The sequence below is a fragment of the Alligator sinensis genome, unplaced genomic scaffold, assembly GCF_000455745.1.
Source record: "Alligator sinensis unplaced genomic scaffold, ASM45574v1 scaffold165_1, whole genome shotgun sequence".
NCBI lineage: Eukaryota > Metazoa > Chordata > Crocodylia > Alligatoridae > Alligator > Alligator sinensis.
This window is the reverse complement of record NW_005842054.1, coordinates 1,018,652-1,034,802: the sequence shown is the minus strand read 5'-3', so window position 1 is coordinate 1,034,802 and position 16,151 is coordinate 1,018,652. Positions and strand designations below refer to the sequence as shown.

Sequence of the window (16,151 nt, the reverse complement as noted above, 5' to 3'; positions counted from 1 at the left end):
AGCCTTTTCAAAGTCAATTTCCAGTTAAAAACAAGCATTATAGATTTCAAGATAAAATTTAGAATTATATTCTGTAGAATATATTTTTACAATTTTTTTTAGCATTTTGAAAACAATGACTATGGGATCTAATGATTTATGGTAGCTGCTATTAAAGCAATGATAAATGGATAAATGACTGCTGAACTTCATTTTTTCTTACATAGTAAATACCGCTGAATGCCAACTTTTACCACTGAGCTGTTATTAGTGATGTCGACAGTTCATGCACCCACTTGAAATCTGTCTTGGTTTTGACAATGTCTTTTGCCTCATGTGCAAAACACTTGCATTCTAATAAAAATATAAAGTTTGAAATTACATTGGATCAACCAGCCCCTTCCACAAGTTATATCATTTACTTGATATGTAATACAAGTTTAGCAATGCTTTTTTATTCATATTTAACCAATAAATGGCATACTACCGTATGCTTTAGACTCTTGTTTGCATATTTCATTTATCACTGCACTCTTAATGCATAAGTATATTTGGAAATGTTCAGAATTACACATCGGTTTCCACAGATTTTGAATTTACACAGTTTTTCTTTGCTGTCTCACTGCCATTCCCTGCATCCTGACTTGTTTTTTCCTTTGCACAAAGAGATTCTTTAACTCCTTCTTCCATTTCCAAATACTCTGATTTATCCCCTGTGGATGAAGATGATGAGCTCCTAAATTTCTTCAATAAATTTGTTGGGAGGTACGGACAACTGACTGCATTTTGCATCAGCTGTGTTTGTTCTTCATTCTCAGTCTCTCTGTGATAGAAATAGTTAAAATTGGAGACAATCACTGGCACTGGTAAAGCAATGGTTAATACACCTGCAATGGCACACAGGGACCCAACTATTTTCCCACCCACAGTTATGGGTTTCATGTCCCCATAACCAACAGTAGTCATGGTCACCACTGCCCACCAAAAGGCATCTGGGATGCTTTGAAAATGGGTGGTAGGTTCATCAGCTTCTGCAAAGTAAACAGCACTGGAAAACAAAATGACTCCAATAAAGAGAAAGAAGATGAGGAGCCCCAGTTCCCTCATGCTGGCCCTGAGTGTATGACCCAGGATCTGCAAACCCTTGGAGTGTCTGGAGAGCTTGAAGATGCGAAACACCCTGACCAGACGGATGATCCTCAGAATGGCAAAAGACATGGCCTGTTGACCATTACTGCCCTGCTCTTGAGCCAGGTCTGTGCCCAGGGTGATAAAGTAAGGCAAAATGGAGACAATGTCTATGATGTTCATGATGTTCTTGAAGAACGCTGCTTTGCTGGGGCAAGCAAAGCACCGCACTGTAAACTCAAAAGAGAACCAGATGATACAGACTGTCTCTACAATGAAAAAAGGGTCACTAAAGACAGTGTGGCCCCCTCCATCCTGGTGCAGTGACTCATTGAAACCCTTCCCCAGGGCCAGGGATAGTATGATCTCCTTGTCATCTCTAAACTCTGGCAAAGTCTCCAGACAGAAAATGACAATAGAGATCAAAATGACCAAGACAGAAACAATTGCAATGCCTCTGGCTGGGCTGGAGCTCTCTGGGTACTCAAACAGCAGCCAGATTTGCCTTTTGAACTCATTCTCAGGCAAAGCCTTGTCCTCCTCCTCCTTGACAAACCCTTCATCCTCCCTGAACTTGAGCATGGCCTCCTCCCCAAGCTGGTAGAATTTCACTTCCTCAGTGAAGATATCAAAGGGCACGTTGACTGGCCTCTTGAGACGGCCCCCAGACTGGTAATAGTACAGGATAGCATCAAAGCTGGGCCGGTTCCTATCAAAGAAGTACTCATTCCGGAGTGGGTCAAAGTATCTGCCCCGCTTTGCTGGATCGCCCAGCAGTGTCTCAGGGAACTGAGCCAGGGTCTTCAGTTGAGTCTCAAACCGCAGTCCTGACACATTGATTACCACCCTCTCACAGCACTCATACTCATTGTAGCGAACTGAACTGTAGCTCCCAGGGCCACCGCCACCACCACCACCACCATCATCAGGTGGCTGGTCTGAGTATGAAAAATCATCCACCCCATCTTCATCGCTGTAGTAGAACTTTCCTTCCTCCTCATCCTCTTCATCCTCATCTTCCTCCTCTTCTTCCTCGTCCTCACTCAAATCCTTAAGTATTCTCTCTTCTGAGCCACTGAGAGGCAACAACTCAGAGCAGGGGAAAGAGGCCCCACATTCCCTGCTTCCCAGATGGTGGCTTCTCTTTTTGCCTCGCTTCTTCCTCTTGCTGTTCTGGCGCTGCGGCTGGCTGCTGCGGGATGCATTCCCACCACAGGAGGAGGAAGCACCACGCCCTTGTTCCTGGTGGTAATGGTGATAGGGCCCCTCTCCACCAGTGGCTCCACCTTCCACTGCCGCTGTTGCCGCTGCCACTGCCGCAGCCGCTGCCGCCCTTGAGTGTGCCAGTCGTTCCCTCTCCCGGGCCCGGGCCTGGGCCGCATATCCATACGGCAAGTGGCTGTTGCATCCAGAGCTATCTGCACTCACCATTGCAACCTCCATTTTGCAACTGTTTGTTTATTTGTTTAATGCAAAAACGTTTGGTGTATCTGCTGTCAAAGCTTGTTGTTTTACTGTGGGAAGTTCAAAGGTGTTTGCATTTGGAGGCTGGTCTCTTGGAAGCTCAACCCATCAGGATACAAGTCGCGTTGAGTCTGTGTTTTGTAAAACTGTAGCAAACACAGATCTGCATCTCTTTATCATCCAGGCTGTATCACAAAAGTTATGTCTTTTGCTAAGAATGGAAATTAATCAAAAGATGCAGTTCTCAAATTTGATCAGGAAAGAGCCTAGGCCTTGTCCTTTCATCCACCAAGCCCCTTTGGTTTTAGTATTCTCTGGTGGTGTATGCAGGATCAACAGATCTGAACAATTTCATGATATTCTTGCATGCTCCCAAGATTACATCCAGCAAGGAGCAAATATTTATGCAAATAGAAAGGGCAACTCTTCTGTTAGTTTTTTGCCACCAAAAAAGTTTCAGGTCTTTAGTTCACCAGTGTCACCAAATACAAATAGCCTGTTTTCTCATACTTTCCTCCAAGCAGTGCTTTGGCCTAACAGTCTGATAACTGATTGATATTGTTATTTAGGGAGTTGAAGCAACTTCCAGCTCTCATATTGTTTACACAGTGAGGAGGTCTATCCATGCCCTCTTTTTTCAGCCTTTCAACAGTGTTTCAAACCTGGGAGCTGCACCCAGGATGGCGGCAGCAGTAGGAAGATGAGGAGGAGGAGATGATGAAGGCTGCAAAACTGGCTCTGCGATCCCCATAGGAGACAAGGGAGTGGATCACCCTTTGGTTATTCTCATGCTGAAGGAGCACTTAACCTGAGGCACATGCATATACACATACAAAAAACAACAAACAAACAAAAAGGGAAGAGGTTGGATCATTTTCCTAAGAGGCCACAGTGCTGAACAAATGAATATTGTGTCATTTATTATTAAGGTGTTCAGTCTTCCACCACCCCCACTATTCAAATCTATACTGTACATACACACCCATATCTCACAGAAAGAGATGTCACACATCTGTGTGGGTATGGTTGTGGGTGGGTATGTATTTTATATCTATAGAAAATGTACACCCATGTACATGCTCACACCCATACGCAAACACATGCATGCTCCGATAGAAAGAAAGCAATCAATCTATAAATACTAATGCACAAACCAAAACATACACACACAGAGTGCGTTCACATTTGGCATGATCAGTTAGTTCAAGAAAAAAAAATGTATAGGCTATAGCTTTGGTTTATTTTTAGAACTTAATTAGATACAGCAATGGTACAGTATGTGCTATGTCTAAACGGTGTTTCAGTCCCAGTGAACATTTTACTGCATTTCATGTAGAAACAGGCACATCCACTGGCATGTCAAGTGAAGCATATTCATGGTGTGTGTCAAGAAAATGCAAACTGGAGAGGCAATGAAGCAAAAGCTAAACACGCACGCACACAAACACACAGAACCAGCATCCTCATGTCCAGCGACCTTTTACATTCATACAGCACAAGGAGATGGATATTAATTGTTAAATGACAAAAATGCCAGATATGTGTGCCAGGCAAAAAAAAAACAAAAAACCCCAAAACCAAAAAGCTATAATACTTACTGTTCCTAGGCAGAGAAAGAGCAACGCTGTTCTCTCTAGCCTGAGGATCTGGAGAGAGAGAGAGATCTTGAAGAGAGGATTGTGTTGAACAATCTCTGTTTGCAGGTGCAGGGTCAGGCAGCCCTACAGGTTGATGAGTTATTTTTTCTGGCTTCTCTTTGTGTGCAACAAGACCTCCTGGAGAGAGAGGCAGCCAGCCTGAGTTGGGGGGATGCCGGGCAGCGGCGATCACTCCTTACCTTTGCAAAATAATAAACGAGCAAGAATCCTGTGCCGGGGGGGGGGCTTGTGCGCGCGCGCGCGCGCGTGTGTGTGTGTGTCTGTGTTTGTGTGTGTGTGTATGGGAGAGAGGGGGAATGAATGGATGTGGGTGATCACTAGCCTTTTCCAAGCCCGGCTTTTGCTGTAGATTTGTCAAAAAGCAAGCAAGCAAGCAATCCGTGTGCCCAACCCGCCTCTTGCTACTGGCAAGAGGATGTCTTGCTTGTTGCAATTTCCCTCGCACGCACGTTTGAACTGCAGCTGATCGCCGCGCAGCTCGGGCGCTCTCGCAGCATCCACTTGTTGTGGCTGTTGTGTCTGAAGGATTGGGCTGGCGGCGGGGACGGAGAGGGAAGAATGAATAAAAAGGAAAAGATTTTAAAAAAAAGCACTAGCGGTGCATTTATTCCCTGATTTCAAAACTGCGCAGCCATCAAGCGGGCGCTGTGATCAATGAGTTCAGGGTTGTAACTCGAGCAAGTCCTGTTGCTCTCTCCTGCCCGCTTCTCAGCCGTGTTTACGTGCCACTGAAGGACAAATGCCGGGGCTAGGTCTGATTTATTCCCGAGGTTTTCCACCTCTCTATCAGCCCCTAGCGGCCACAGCTCCCCTTGCACCCTCATTGTTTGCAAACGCTCCCCCTCCTTCCCCCAGGCGTGCTCCCTTTTTGTATTAATGTATTAATTATTGAAAGAAATATTCCAACGCTGAATAATACATATGCTGGCTAATAAAATGTAGTGATTAAGTCAATGCTAAAGGCTCTGTCTTTTTTTTTTCCTCCCCCCCTAAGAAAGAAAAATATGCTGCAGAGACACTGGAGGGAATTTGGGAATTTCAAAATGAAGCAGAGCACCAAAGTTTAAATTAAAACAGGAAGAGCCGCATCTACCTGGATTCGGCTGATATTTTGCTCTCCGGTCCCCCAAATTGGACCATCAACCCTTTGAACCGTCTGTGCAGCACCACATCCAAGCCACAAGGTAGCTCGGAGCACCAACGCTGAGACAAACCTGGATCGTGCAACTGGATCCAGTCAATATTTTACCCCAAATTCTGCTTCTTATATATAAAATCTTATTTTTCTCTTTCTATGATATTTTCTATTCTTCTATGTCAGTCTTCTTCTATTTACCAAATTACCCTGTCATAGCTTTGTGTATGAGTACTGCTGCATCTCTGTCTGGCCAGATTCATCCAAACTTGTTCTTCATCCCTCGTTTTCCTTAAGAGGAACAAAGAACCAGTGTAGTGCTGCTTCAGCACCACAATATTCACAACCCAGATAGATTCTCCCCGCACATTAGTGGGCATCATGAAAATGCGTATCCAGCACCTGGCTGAGTCTTGAACAGATTTGGCCACAGACCTCAAATTCTATCGGTTTAATAGAAATCAAGGGTAGTTATTCCTACATAGCTAAAAAAAAACAAACAACTAGATCACATTGTATCTTTATCCATCAAACTAAGAAATACATATGAATCCAACCAATTTTTAACCAGAATCTCCCAAATTGCCTTTTAAAAAATAGTGGGAAAATATAACTGTTACAAATGCACCCCCCAAAATATCCAGGTCATATTTGAAACTGGCACTGGAGAAAACTGGATCTTACTGGTTCTAGTCAGATTGCTTTGTTTATTACTACCAGCTGCTTCATTTAAACTGCAAAGTATCAAATACCATTGCACCAGTGGTATCTACTGCAAAGACATATATTCAGCACCTGAATCTCATAGGACCAAGCACTCAGATTATGTAACAAAGTAGAAGAGATGCAGCAAGATCTAGTAATGTTGGTGTACTGGGAGTGGATAGTGTTACTTTCCATTTAGGCATTAAACTTTGAATGCTTAGTTCAAAAATTTGTAGAAGTCATGTTCCAGGCCTAGGATTTGGCAGCATGCAGGATACACGGCAGTTTGGAGATTTTTTGTTTTAGTAGGAGCTCTTCAGACTTGTTTTCTGTTTAGGTGGTATATTTGGGCAGCAGAGGTAGGGGGTGGAAGTTGAAAACAAGAATAATCATATTTTTTCAGAGCTTCAGATCTGCTTTCTTATCCATGCCTCTTACTGCTGTTACAGTAAAAGACCGTGTGAAGGACAGCAGCAGAAATGGATCCGATTATTGTGCACCTCTTCAATTGTTATTCCTTTCTATTTTTCTACCAACAAAAGTACAGTCCTAAGCAAAGAAAAGGGCACTCTGTCAGATGATGGTGTATGCCAGTAATGGATAGAGCAGGTACCTTCTATATTGTAAAGCTTTCTCTGTATGTAGGCCCTCTTTTTAAGTCTTTTCTAATACAATTGAGACAAGGCAAGTAAATGTGATCCAATTAAACCCCAAAGTCTTAGCTGATCCACCTTTTCCCAGACACTTTCTAAAGCAAAAAAGCAATCCTTGATTATTTATAGATGACTGAGATTGCTACAAAAAATACTGCAACTCTTATTTTATTCATCATATTTTCATAGATTAATCATATTTTCGTTCAGACATTCATTTTTATTAAAATCCCTTTACCTGCTCTCCCCTCCTTCGTCTTTCCAAGGGAAAATATTAGTAGAACAAAGAGACAGAACGTGTAGTGGGCCAATATCTCCAGGGGTAGAACTGCATTTAGTACGTTGTAATAAAAGGACCTCACTATAGAGATTTGCTCTGCTCTCTGGTAGTCGAATGGAGTTGTATACTGTACATTAGTACCGTTTATCTGTATTGTACCAAAGGAATGCAGAATTCTTTCTGCATCATCTTGCTTGTGGAGAATGAACTCCAAAGAAGTTAAAATCTTTGTTGTTATAAATTGATACCTCACCAATTTAACTATGCATTATTACTTCACAGTATACCATCAGCGAATCTGGCCCTAATATGTAGAAGAATTCTGTTATGATGGTTTATTACCTGTGCAATCTGAAAAGAAATCAAAGGACCTTCTGAATGATTAACACAAAATTTACACTAGAGATCTACATGGATCCTGACTGTACAGTGCTTTCAGTCTCAAAAGCAATTTATAAATATTATAAACATTACAAGGTCTTTGAGCTAAGTCACATTATTTTCCTTATTTTAAAGAAAGGAAAATTATGGCAGGTCAACTTGATGAATAATTCAAGGCAAAAGAGGGAGAGAGATTGTAGCCAGGATTAGAACCTAGGAGTTACTAACATCTTGGCCAAAGATCTGATTATTACACCATGCTTTTATTTATATACACAGCACAGTACAGATTACAGTGAAAAAATGATATATAAAATCAGCAAAAAATTTCTGTGGCCAAAAGTAAGATTTAACCTATAAAAAACATGTGTTTTTTAATTTCATTTTTAAAATACAGCTTCACACACATCCAATAGGATTATTTTTTTCATTCTTACAGCTCAAAAAAGATATCCTTGTTCATTCAAAATAAATGCTTTTAGCCATTTATTTTCCAACAACATTGAGAAAATATAATTTAAAAACTATTTTACAGCCTTCCCCAGTTGTAATCTGTTAGAAAAGATCTATATCTATTTTGAATGTGAGTGCATTACAGACAAAATTAGGGCAGGTTCACATCTCCCTACTGATATCAGCTGGACATTTCTGTTGTCACAGCTAGCACCAGGGTGAGGCACCACTGGAAAGGTACACATTGAGAAGGCACGTTTAGTTCTGCTTACGCTAGTTGTAAGTAGTTGTGCTATATTCTTAAAATGTTACTAAGCTTAATATTGCTAGACAGAATACCATAATGATCAGGTATTCTGATGATGGCATATGCCAGTAATGGATAGAGCAGGAACCTTCTATATTTAGTAAGTTGTGCTATATTCTTAAAATGTTACTAAGCTTAATATTGCTAGACAGAACACCATAATGATCAGGGCAGAAGATGTGCACATGCATGAATGGTTATATAACAGGACCAAAGTTAGTTGTGTCACATGGCCAGTGCCAAAATGAAGCTGACGTGTCTACAGTGCCTGAACAGTGTAGACTCGACTGGTACATCCCCAACAGCCCACCCAGCAGTTGGTAAGGTTCTTGCCAAAGTTGCCATATGTGTAAGGCTTCTGCAGTGCAGATGGGCAACTGGGTCAGCAACACTCAACCCCCTAAGCAGGGCTAGTTGAGCCTGAGCTTGCTGATTGGTTCCAGGGCTTAAGGAGCTCTTGCAGCACCTACCCCTACTGCACAACAACCTGCCCTCAGTCAGTGTGTAGTTCTCATCCGTGTGACTTCCCTGGTGCTGGTTCCCACGTTCCTTTCCATGTACCATCTTTGAACTTCGGAACCCCAGTTTGACTTTGGCTTGCTTCCTGACATCCGCTTCTTGTAACCCCACTTGCTGGTTTGACTTTGGCTTGTCCCCTGACTAGATGTTGGTAATACCCACCCCAACTCTAACCAGTAGGCTGAATGCCTCTGTGGATCCTGACAGTATGCTAATCTATGACACTGACCAACACACTGTCATATTGTGTTTTCTCAATAAAAGTTGCTTTACTATACTCATACGAAGGACTTGTTCTGACAAATTCCCTCCCCTCAGGCAGGCCACTCATAGAAACTAGGTGCCTTTGTGAGGAGCCATATTGATCCAATCCATGTGACTGAGAGCACTAATATTTAAAAGGATGGCAGAAGAAGAAATAGAAAAGTCAATCTCTGCCTACATCAGTCTTTACTGGACCTGTACAGCTGTCCTTGGGACTTTGATGCAGGAACCAAGGGTGAAAGAGAGCAGCTTCCCACTCACCATCACTGCTGGCAGACTATCACCAGGTTACAGGCTTAACTACAGGTCCAATATGAAAAAGTAGTGGTTGCAAGGGGGAAAGGGGCCAATAGTTCATCCTGACATACAGACAATGTGGATTTGTATCCACCTATGTGAGTGATACTTGGTATCTGAAAATGGAAGGAATCTTCTTAAGGTTACAGCACCAGTGACTCTGCAGCATTGAGGCAATAGTTTTTACTACTACCCCTTGCAGTAGTAATACTGAAACCAGTTAATTTGGCCCTGAATAAATGCAGTCCAGTGCCCAGTTAATAGGGGACGCTACACAAATAAACAGTTCCCAAATGGAGGTTGGAAGGACCAAGATTTTAGTTTAGTGGTACTGCCTGCACTCCTGCCAGAAATTAGGTCTATCATTCCCCCAGCTATTGTTGATAAAGATGTCAGAGATAAGCTCTAATGAATGTTCTTAGAAAAGCTTTGCCAGTCTCTCTTTTGGAAGAAAATAATTTATATTTAAGCATGATGAATATGAAACAATAGGAGAATGAAGATTCATGTGAGTTTAGGCATCAGCTGAGGATGGGGTAGGGGCATAGATTTACATTTCCAAATACCAAACAAAATGAACAAGTTTATAAGCAGATGTTATTAACCAGATTCTAAAATGGGCTTAGAAAGGTGCTATGCTTTTTGTGGCTGCCTCCTCTGAAAGAAAGCTATCTTGAAAATGATAAACTGAGCCTATGATTGGTTGCAAGATGTCAAGTAAGTGCCAGCAGTGGGCAAAACGAGGATCAGGACATGTAGCCACTGTACAGGATAAAGCGAAGGAACAGGAGCAGTGAACTGCATAGACCAAGAGGCTATAGCAAATAAATTAACTCTCTCCTTTCATCACCATGGAAGCTAGGTTTCCAGCTTACTTAGTAATTATACTAATGTGACTTATGAGGCATGTGTTAGAACTTTGCCAAGAGACAATCGCTGAGGCTAGGAACAAAAGTTACACATAAACCAGTTTAAGTGATCAGAAACTGGTTTAAACCTGTAACAGAACAGAAGTTCAGTGCACATAAATCACTTTCAAAATGACCAAAACCGATTTAAGATAAACTGTTTGGATGTAGTATCAAACATAACTGATTTAGATCAAACTGGTTTATGGAACTTCTGTCCCAGAACCCTTTCTGTTTCAAGTTAACTCACACTCCCCCAACATCCTAGGATGCTTTGCAGCCCTGGGCTATGCTGCCTGCTCCAGTTGAGCAGAGGCTGCCTTGCCCCTCTGCTCCTTACCCTGCTTCCTGCCTGTGTCTGTCAGCCCATAGGAATAGGGGACAGGGGAACAGATCCCCCAGACCACCTTAGCCAGGGTCTACACAGCACATGGGGAGCTTTTCAGACCCTGGCAGCTCTCCCCACCCCTTTCCCAGCTGCTGATTGCTTCAGCAGCTGCCACAGGAGGGAGGGAAAAGAAGTCCTCCTGACTGGGTACCTGCCTATGCAGTCCAGCATGGGGGCACCAGGGAGCCCCTGCCTGGCGGGGCTTCCCCCCAGCCCAGCCCAGGGTCAACCAGCCTGGGCAGCCCCAGGGAGCCGAAGGGATTTCTTCTGTTTCCAAAGGACAGAGCTTCTTGCATCACCTGCTGCGAGTCTCAGGAAGCTTCAGGGAGCAAAGGGAAATTCTCCTGCTCCTCCACAGCCAATTTTTCCTTAGCTGCTGCAACTGAGGCAAAACTAATGCAGGGGAGCAGAGGAATTTCCCTCCACTCCCTGGGCTATTCCTGAGACTCACAGCAGCTAAGGCAAGGGGCTGGGGTTGGGGTTGAGGAGGGGAAGAATTCCCCTCAGCTCCCTGGGGCTAGGGGACCCTGGGGTGGGGTGGGGGAAATCCCCCCAAGATGCCCCCCGTGCTGGGCTGCATGAGCAGGCACCCAGCCCAGAGGACTTCTCCCTCCCTCCTTTAGCAGCCACTGAAGCAATCAGCAGCTGGGAAGGGGGAAATTCCCCTCTGCTCCCCAGGGCTGCCTGGGCTGGGGAGTCCAGGCTGGGGGAAACCCCCTGCGGAGGAGGCTCCCCCAAGGTGGTCCAGCACCCAGACAGGGGACTCCTTAACCCCATGTGGGGGGGACAGAAGAGGTTTGGGGACATTTGGCTGGGCTGGCAATGGCCGGCAGGCTGGGAGATATGCTCTAGCACACCCTGCCTACTCACCTGGCTCAGTCCAAGCCTCGCCCTGACTTTCCCAATTGAAAACTGAATATCAGTTCAGTTGGTTATAGGTGCACCCTAAGCAGCTTCAAGGAACTTGCATAGATTGAACTGATTCAGCCCCAGGCTTTTTGACTGTTGGTACTTAGCCTGATAGGTTGTACCATCTGAAAATATCCACTTTTCCTCATCTTAATATTAAAATGAGAAAGTTTAGTCCATGCTTCCTAATTAATGCTGCCAGGGACAATTTAATTTTGGACTAGTGATGCTAATGAAACTGCTAATATTGAGTCTGTTCTATACAAGCTAAATCTGTATATTATACAGATATAATCTGTATATTATATACATAGCATTTTAAATGTACCAGATAATGAAGGTATGAAATTGTCAGCATCTTTTTGGGCACAGCTTTTTTTAACTGTCACATTCTTGAATTTAATTATAATTCTAATTTAGTTATAAGGGTCAGCTCAGGACTTTAAAGAAACTGAGGCCCTATGAAAAGATGGATTGTTGGTGCAACTTCTCAAGATTCAAGATGGTTTGGCCAGAATAAAAACTGCGCATGATAAAGCACAAATTACATAAATCTGCAAACAAATATTGTTCAATGCCTGCATTCATGGTGGGAAGTGTTCCTGAGATGGTCACCAACAGATACCGGAATACTAAAGGTAAATTTACATCCAATACTGTTCATAAACTTTTTCCATATTATTTCAATTATTGTATTAAGCAGGCCACCTCAATACATGTTTCTGTAGCACAGGAGCAGAGCTGGCTATATAACAGATCTAAGCTTGCACCTATTCAGTTTCTAGTCATCAAATTATTCTATTTCCCTTGTCTTGTATGATTCATCCCTGTATTCCTCCTCTCTTCTTTTTTCTTCTTCTCCTGGTCCTTCCCTTCTAGATCCAGATGCTTCTCCAGACAGCTGAGTCAGCTTTTCATGTGATAAGCCACTTTCTTTAAATCAAGAAAACTGTTGTTGTAGTAGGTACTTTGAGAGAAGCAAGTGAAAGGCTGTTGGATACACTAAATCATTTCACACTGAAACATGTCTCAGAATACATATTTTTCTATTTCTGCTGTGGTCTATTAATTACAGTGTTGGAGACTACCAAGGTAGATATGATTACTTCTCTCTATGCTTGCGGTTTTTTTTCTAATACTTATTATTGCTTTAGGGAGTTCATGCTTATTTTACTAGTCAAGTTTATTGGCCAAATTTATCACAGTTAATTACTCTACCCAACAATATCATCCCTTCTAATATGCCATCACTAGATAAAGAGGCACTTAGAAAGTAAAAAATAGTTCTAATTTGTAGTCACATATGGGGTGAATATCATTTCTGTTCAGGTACCACAATTCCCACAATCTGACTACCAGAGGTGCAGACTCTGAAAAACACTAGCCCTTTTATACTTTCTTGATAAAGCAGAAAGACCCACAGATATTCATCAGTTCAGTTTGGGTATATAAGCTGTCAGTATGTATATCCAGAAGTTCAATTCTTCTATCAGTGCCTGGACTCTGTCAGAAGAAAGAATGAAAGTAGAACAAGAATAATACAAGTGGTCTGGTTTGATTCTTCTAGAGTTTTCAATTTATTTTTCTTAGGTTCTCCATGGTCTTGTGAGCAGAAAGCTTCTTCAAAACAAGACTATTAAAAAGAAATAATAATAGGACACTAGAAAAAAGAATGAGCCAGAGAAAATGGATAACTCTGGGATTAGGGCTCTATGCTGTCATTAACATATTTGGCTTCTAGTTTGGATTCTTCCTCAGGCTTCCTGGATTATCATGGACACATCACTTTATTTTTCTATGCCTCAGTTCCCCAGTTATAAAATAGGGGTGATTATACTTCCTTTCTCCCACAGGTTGTCTTTCTAATTGAATTGTCTTTCTAATCCATTAAAATGGAAGCTGTCTGGAACAAGAATTGCCCCTTGAGTATATAGTGGGTAGCACTCCAGTGCCCCAATCTTCATAGATACCTTTTGGTGCTACTGTAATCAACCAAACTTTTAGGACTATGTTTATGATAATTTCATTCTTTTAAACTCCGATCACTTGATATACTGAATCAATTGCCTTCTTTTGTGCTTGCAGTGTGCAAACAGGAAATATAATAATTGTAAAGGTTCATGAAAGCCATAGGAATATCGGGTGCCACACTGGCTGGCATTTGCTTCTCTCCACATGCCAGAGAAAGTTTTGAGGTATTGAGAAAACATGGCATCATAATGTTCCATCTTGATCTTGGCTTCCTGAAAGAAAGGCATGGGGAGGCTGCTTTGTAGATGATCTGAAAGTAGAACCAAGAGGGATCTAGGCAACAGGCAGGACAAGATGTAACCTTACAGGCTTGTGCAGAGAGGCATGAGCTTTCATAGGCTACAGGCTATTTTGTCAGATGCTCAGAAGCTAGAACTGGCTGTGATTCTTGTGTCTAGGCCTCAGCATATTCTGTGATTTTTAGGACATATATGTCTTGATTCAGCTATGGACCTCAAAACACCAGTTCCATGGAGATTACCCCTGATGTTGTCAGAAACAAATTAGGAAAAGTTACAAAGTAGAGGATCCCTGCTTTTGGATAATTAAGATACCATCTATCTGGACATCTCATTTGGGTCTTGCAAGACCCAAAAGCATTCAAACTAAGAAGTATACAGTAACAGTGACAGTTTCACACATTGCAACCAACTATTGGGTAGAACTGCAATAGATGAAAAGAAATTTGGCAAGAGTCACTGCATGATGCATATGTTTCCCAAACCAGATGTATCTTATGGCGTTCTGTAATTTTGTGTCAATTAAAACGATTGATGCATTTTTAAGCAGGAAAGGATATCCGGAAAGGATGCCCTTTCAAAGCATAACAACTACAGATTGCTAAAGTTCTTATGCCAAAAAGTTTTACCATGCCTGTCTTAGACCACAACCTTAGAGTTACTGAGCATAACCCCCATGAGAGAGAGCATGTCAGAGATTCTGTTCTATCACTTATTGACAGGCAGATAGCATATAGAAGAATGCACAGAGGGAGACTTCTGTTCTGTCTCACCAAATAAATCTGAGCAAGAGAGAGTTCCTTTCCTACTAGGTAGGTTGCTAGGAGGTGAAAGATCAACAGTTGTGTTCTCTCAACACTTCTGAACCTATGGATTTTGAGAAGCCATCAATACCAGGCCAGAGAAAGAATGGTTCTGTGCTATATTTGTGGTGGAGGATTATGGCTATTTTACTGACATACTAACAGAGAAATAAGAATTTGATACCGTGTCCTAAGAAGAATCTGTGATTCTGGCACAAACGTTGAAATAATATATTAGATATAACCTAATGGGATTTGTGTTAAAATAACCACATTAAAGGATTGATGTTAAAGGTCATAAATGTTCTCTCTCATACACCCATGCAAACATGTGCATGGGAAGAATTATATCAATCATAATAATTCGGCATATGCAAAACAATGGTATGTGTTTTTTCAGAGAATTATGTTGCCAAAACTAGGGAACCATTTTCAACTCAGTTCCTAATGAATTTAAATCAGGTTCAGATGGCAGCTAGATACCTAACAGTTTCATGTACTTATATGGTCCACATGGACAAAACTGTGGAACAAACTGTTTCCAAATGAATTATGTGTTCATAAAAGTTCATTAAACCTCTTTATATTAAGACGGCTGTTGTATAGTCTCAAGAGTTTACAAGCCACAAAGTTAACAGAGAAAAAAATGTTCCCAGCATGAACATACCTGGTAGAATTAGCATTCCCTGGCAAGGGTGCAAAGACAGCTATTATTGTACAAAGCTAGAGAAAAATAAATTGTTAAAGTTAGCATATAAATTAAATATGCCTAGGGCCAATTTTGAATTATCCAGTGACCTAGAGAGAATACTATGATAGTTTTGACTTTGGTATGATATATATATATATATTGGGTGGGGGAGAAGAGTTGTAAGTGAAATTGTTGTTGTGATTGCAACTGTTGTTCTAAGCCAAGGTGTCATTTACAGAGGAGGTTCAATGGGAGGAAAGATAGTCCATTACATAGAGGCCTTGCTAGGAATGAAGATACTTAACTTCATTGCTTACTCTCTCATATACTGTTTGTGTGGCCTGGGGCAAGTCACTTGTCTTAATTGCACTTTCCTGTCTCCCAGAGTTTTGGGGATAGTTATATGTTCTGATACTCTGCTAATGAATGGGGCCATATAAGGACATAATAAATACCATATAAATCTGTCTTCAAGGATCCCAATACTCTACCAAGTTACCATGAGGACGATTCTATTCATGTTTTGGAAGCACCAAAGAATTATGTTTATGAAGGCCCTGTAAATACATTATCTAACCTATACGTATGGTTATTTAAGTAGTAGGTAGGAAAGGAAGTATATAGGGCAGGCATTGCTTAGTAGGATCTTGTAGCTATTGAAAAAGGAGAGCCCTAGGAGTTGGCTAAATCCCTTCGACACAACAGGAAAGCTAATTATTTGGCCAGCCTGAAGTTAAGCAAACCCTTAACGTTTCCAGTATTCAATTATATACTAGCCCGCCCTAATGGCCTCTCAGCTGAATATCACCATGGATACATTCTCTGTAGATAACCCCAGGAACTTTCACTAGATGATTCAGATCACTGTTTCACTATAACCTGACACATTCACCTCAACCCCAAAGCATTCAACTGAGTGGAGACTAGATTTAGGAGTACCCCAGCATATGAGCAGTTTT

At 41.8% G+C, this 16,151-nt stretch overlaps 1 protein-coding gene across 1 annotated transcript; it reads right to left on the bottom strand.

The window, feature by feature from the left end:
* Nucleotides 1–546: 546 nt before the first annotated feature.
* KCNA4 (potassium voltage-gated channel subfamily A member 4) lies at nt 547–2,550 on the bottom strand. Its single transcript, XM_006022925.1, has one exon. The coding sequence runs from the start codon at nt 2,548–2,550 to the stop codon at nt 547–549; it is 2,004 nt and encodes a 667-aa protein (XP_006022987.1).
* Between the last annotated feature and the right edge of the window lie 13,601 nt (nt 2,551–16,151).

Coding starts and splice junctions, on each gene's coding strand:
- KCNA4 (XM_006022925.1), bottom strand. CDS start 2,550: ATGGAGGTTGCAATGGTGAGTGCAGATAGCTCTGGATGCAACAGCCAC.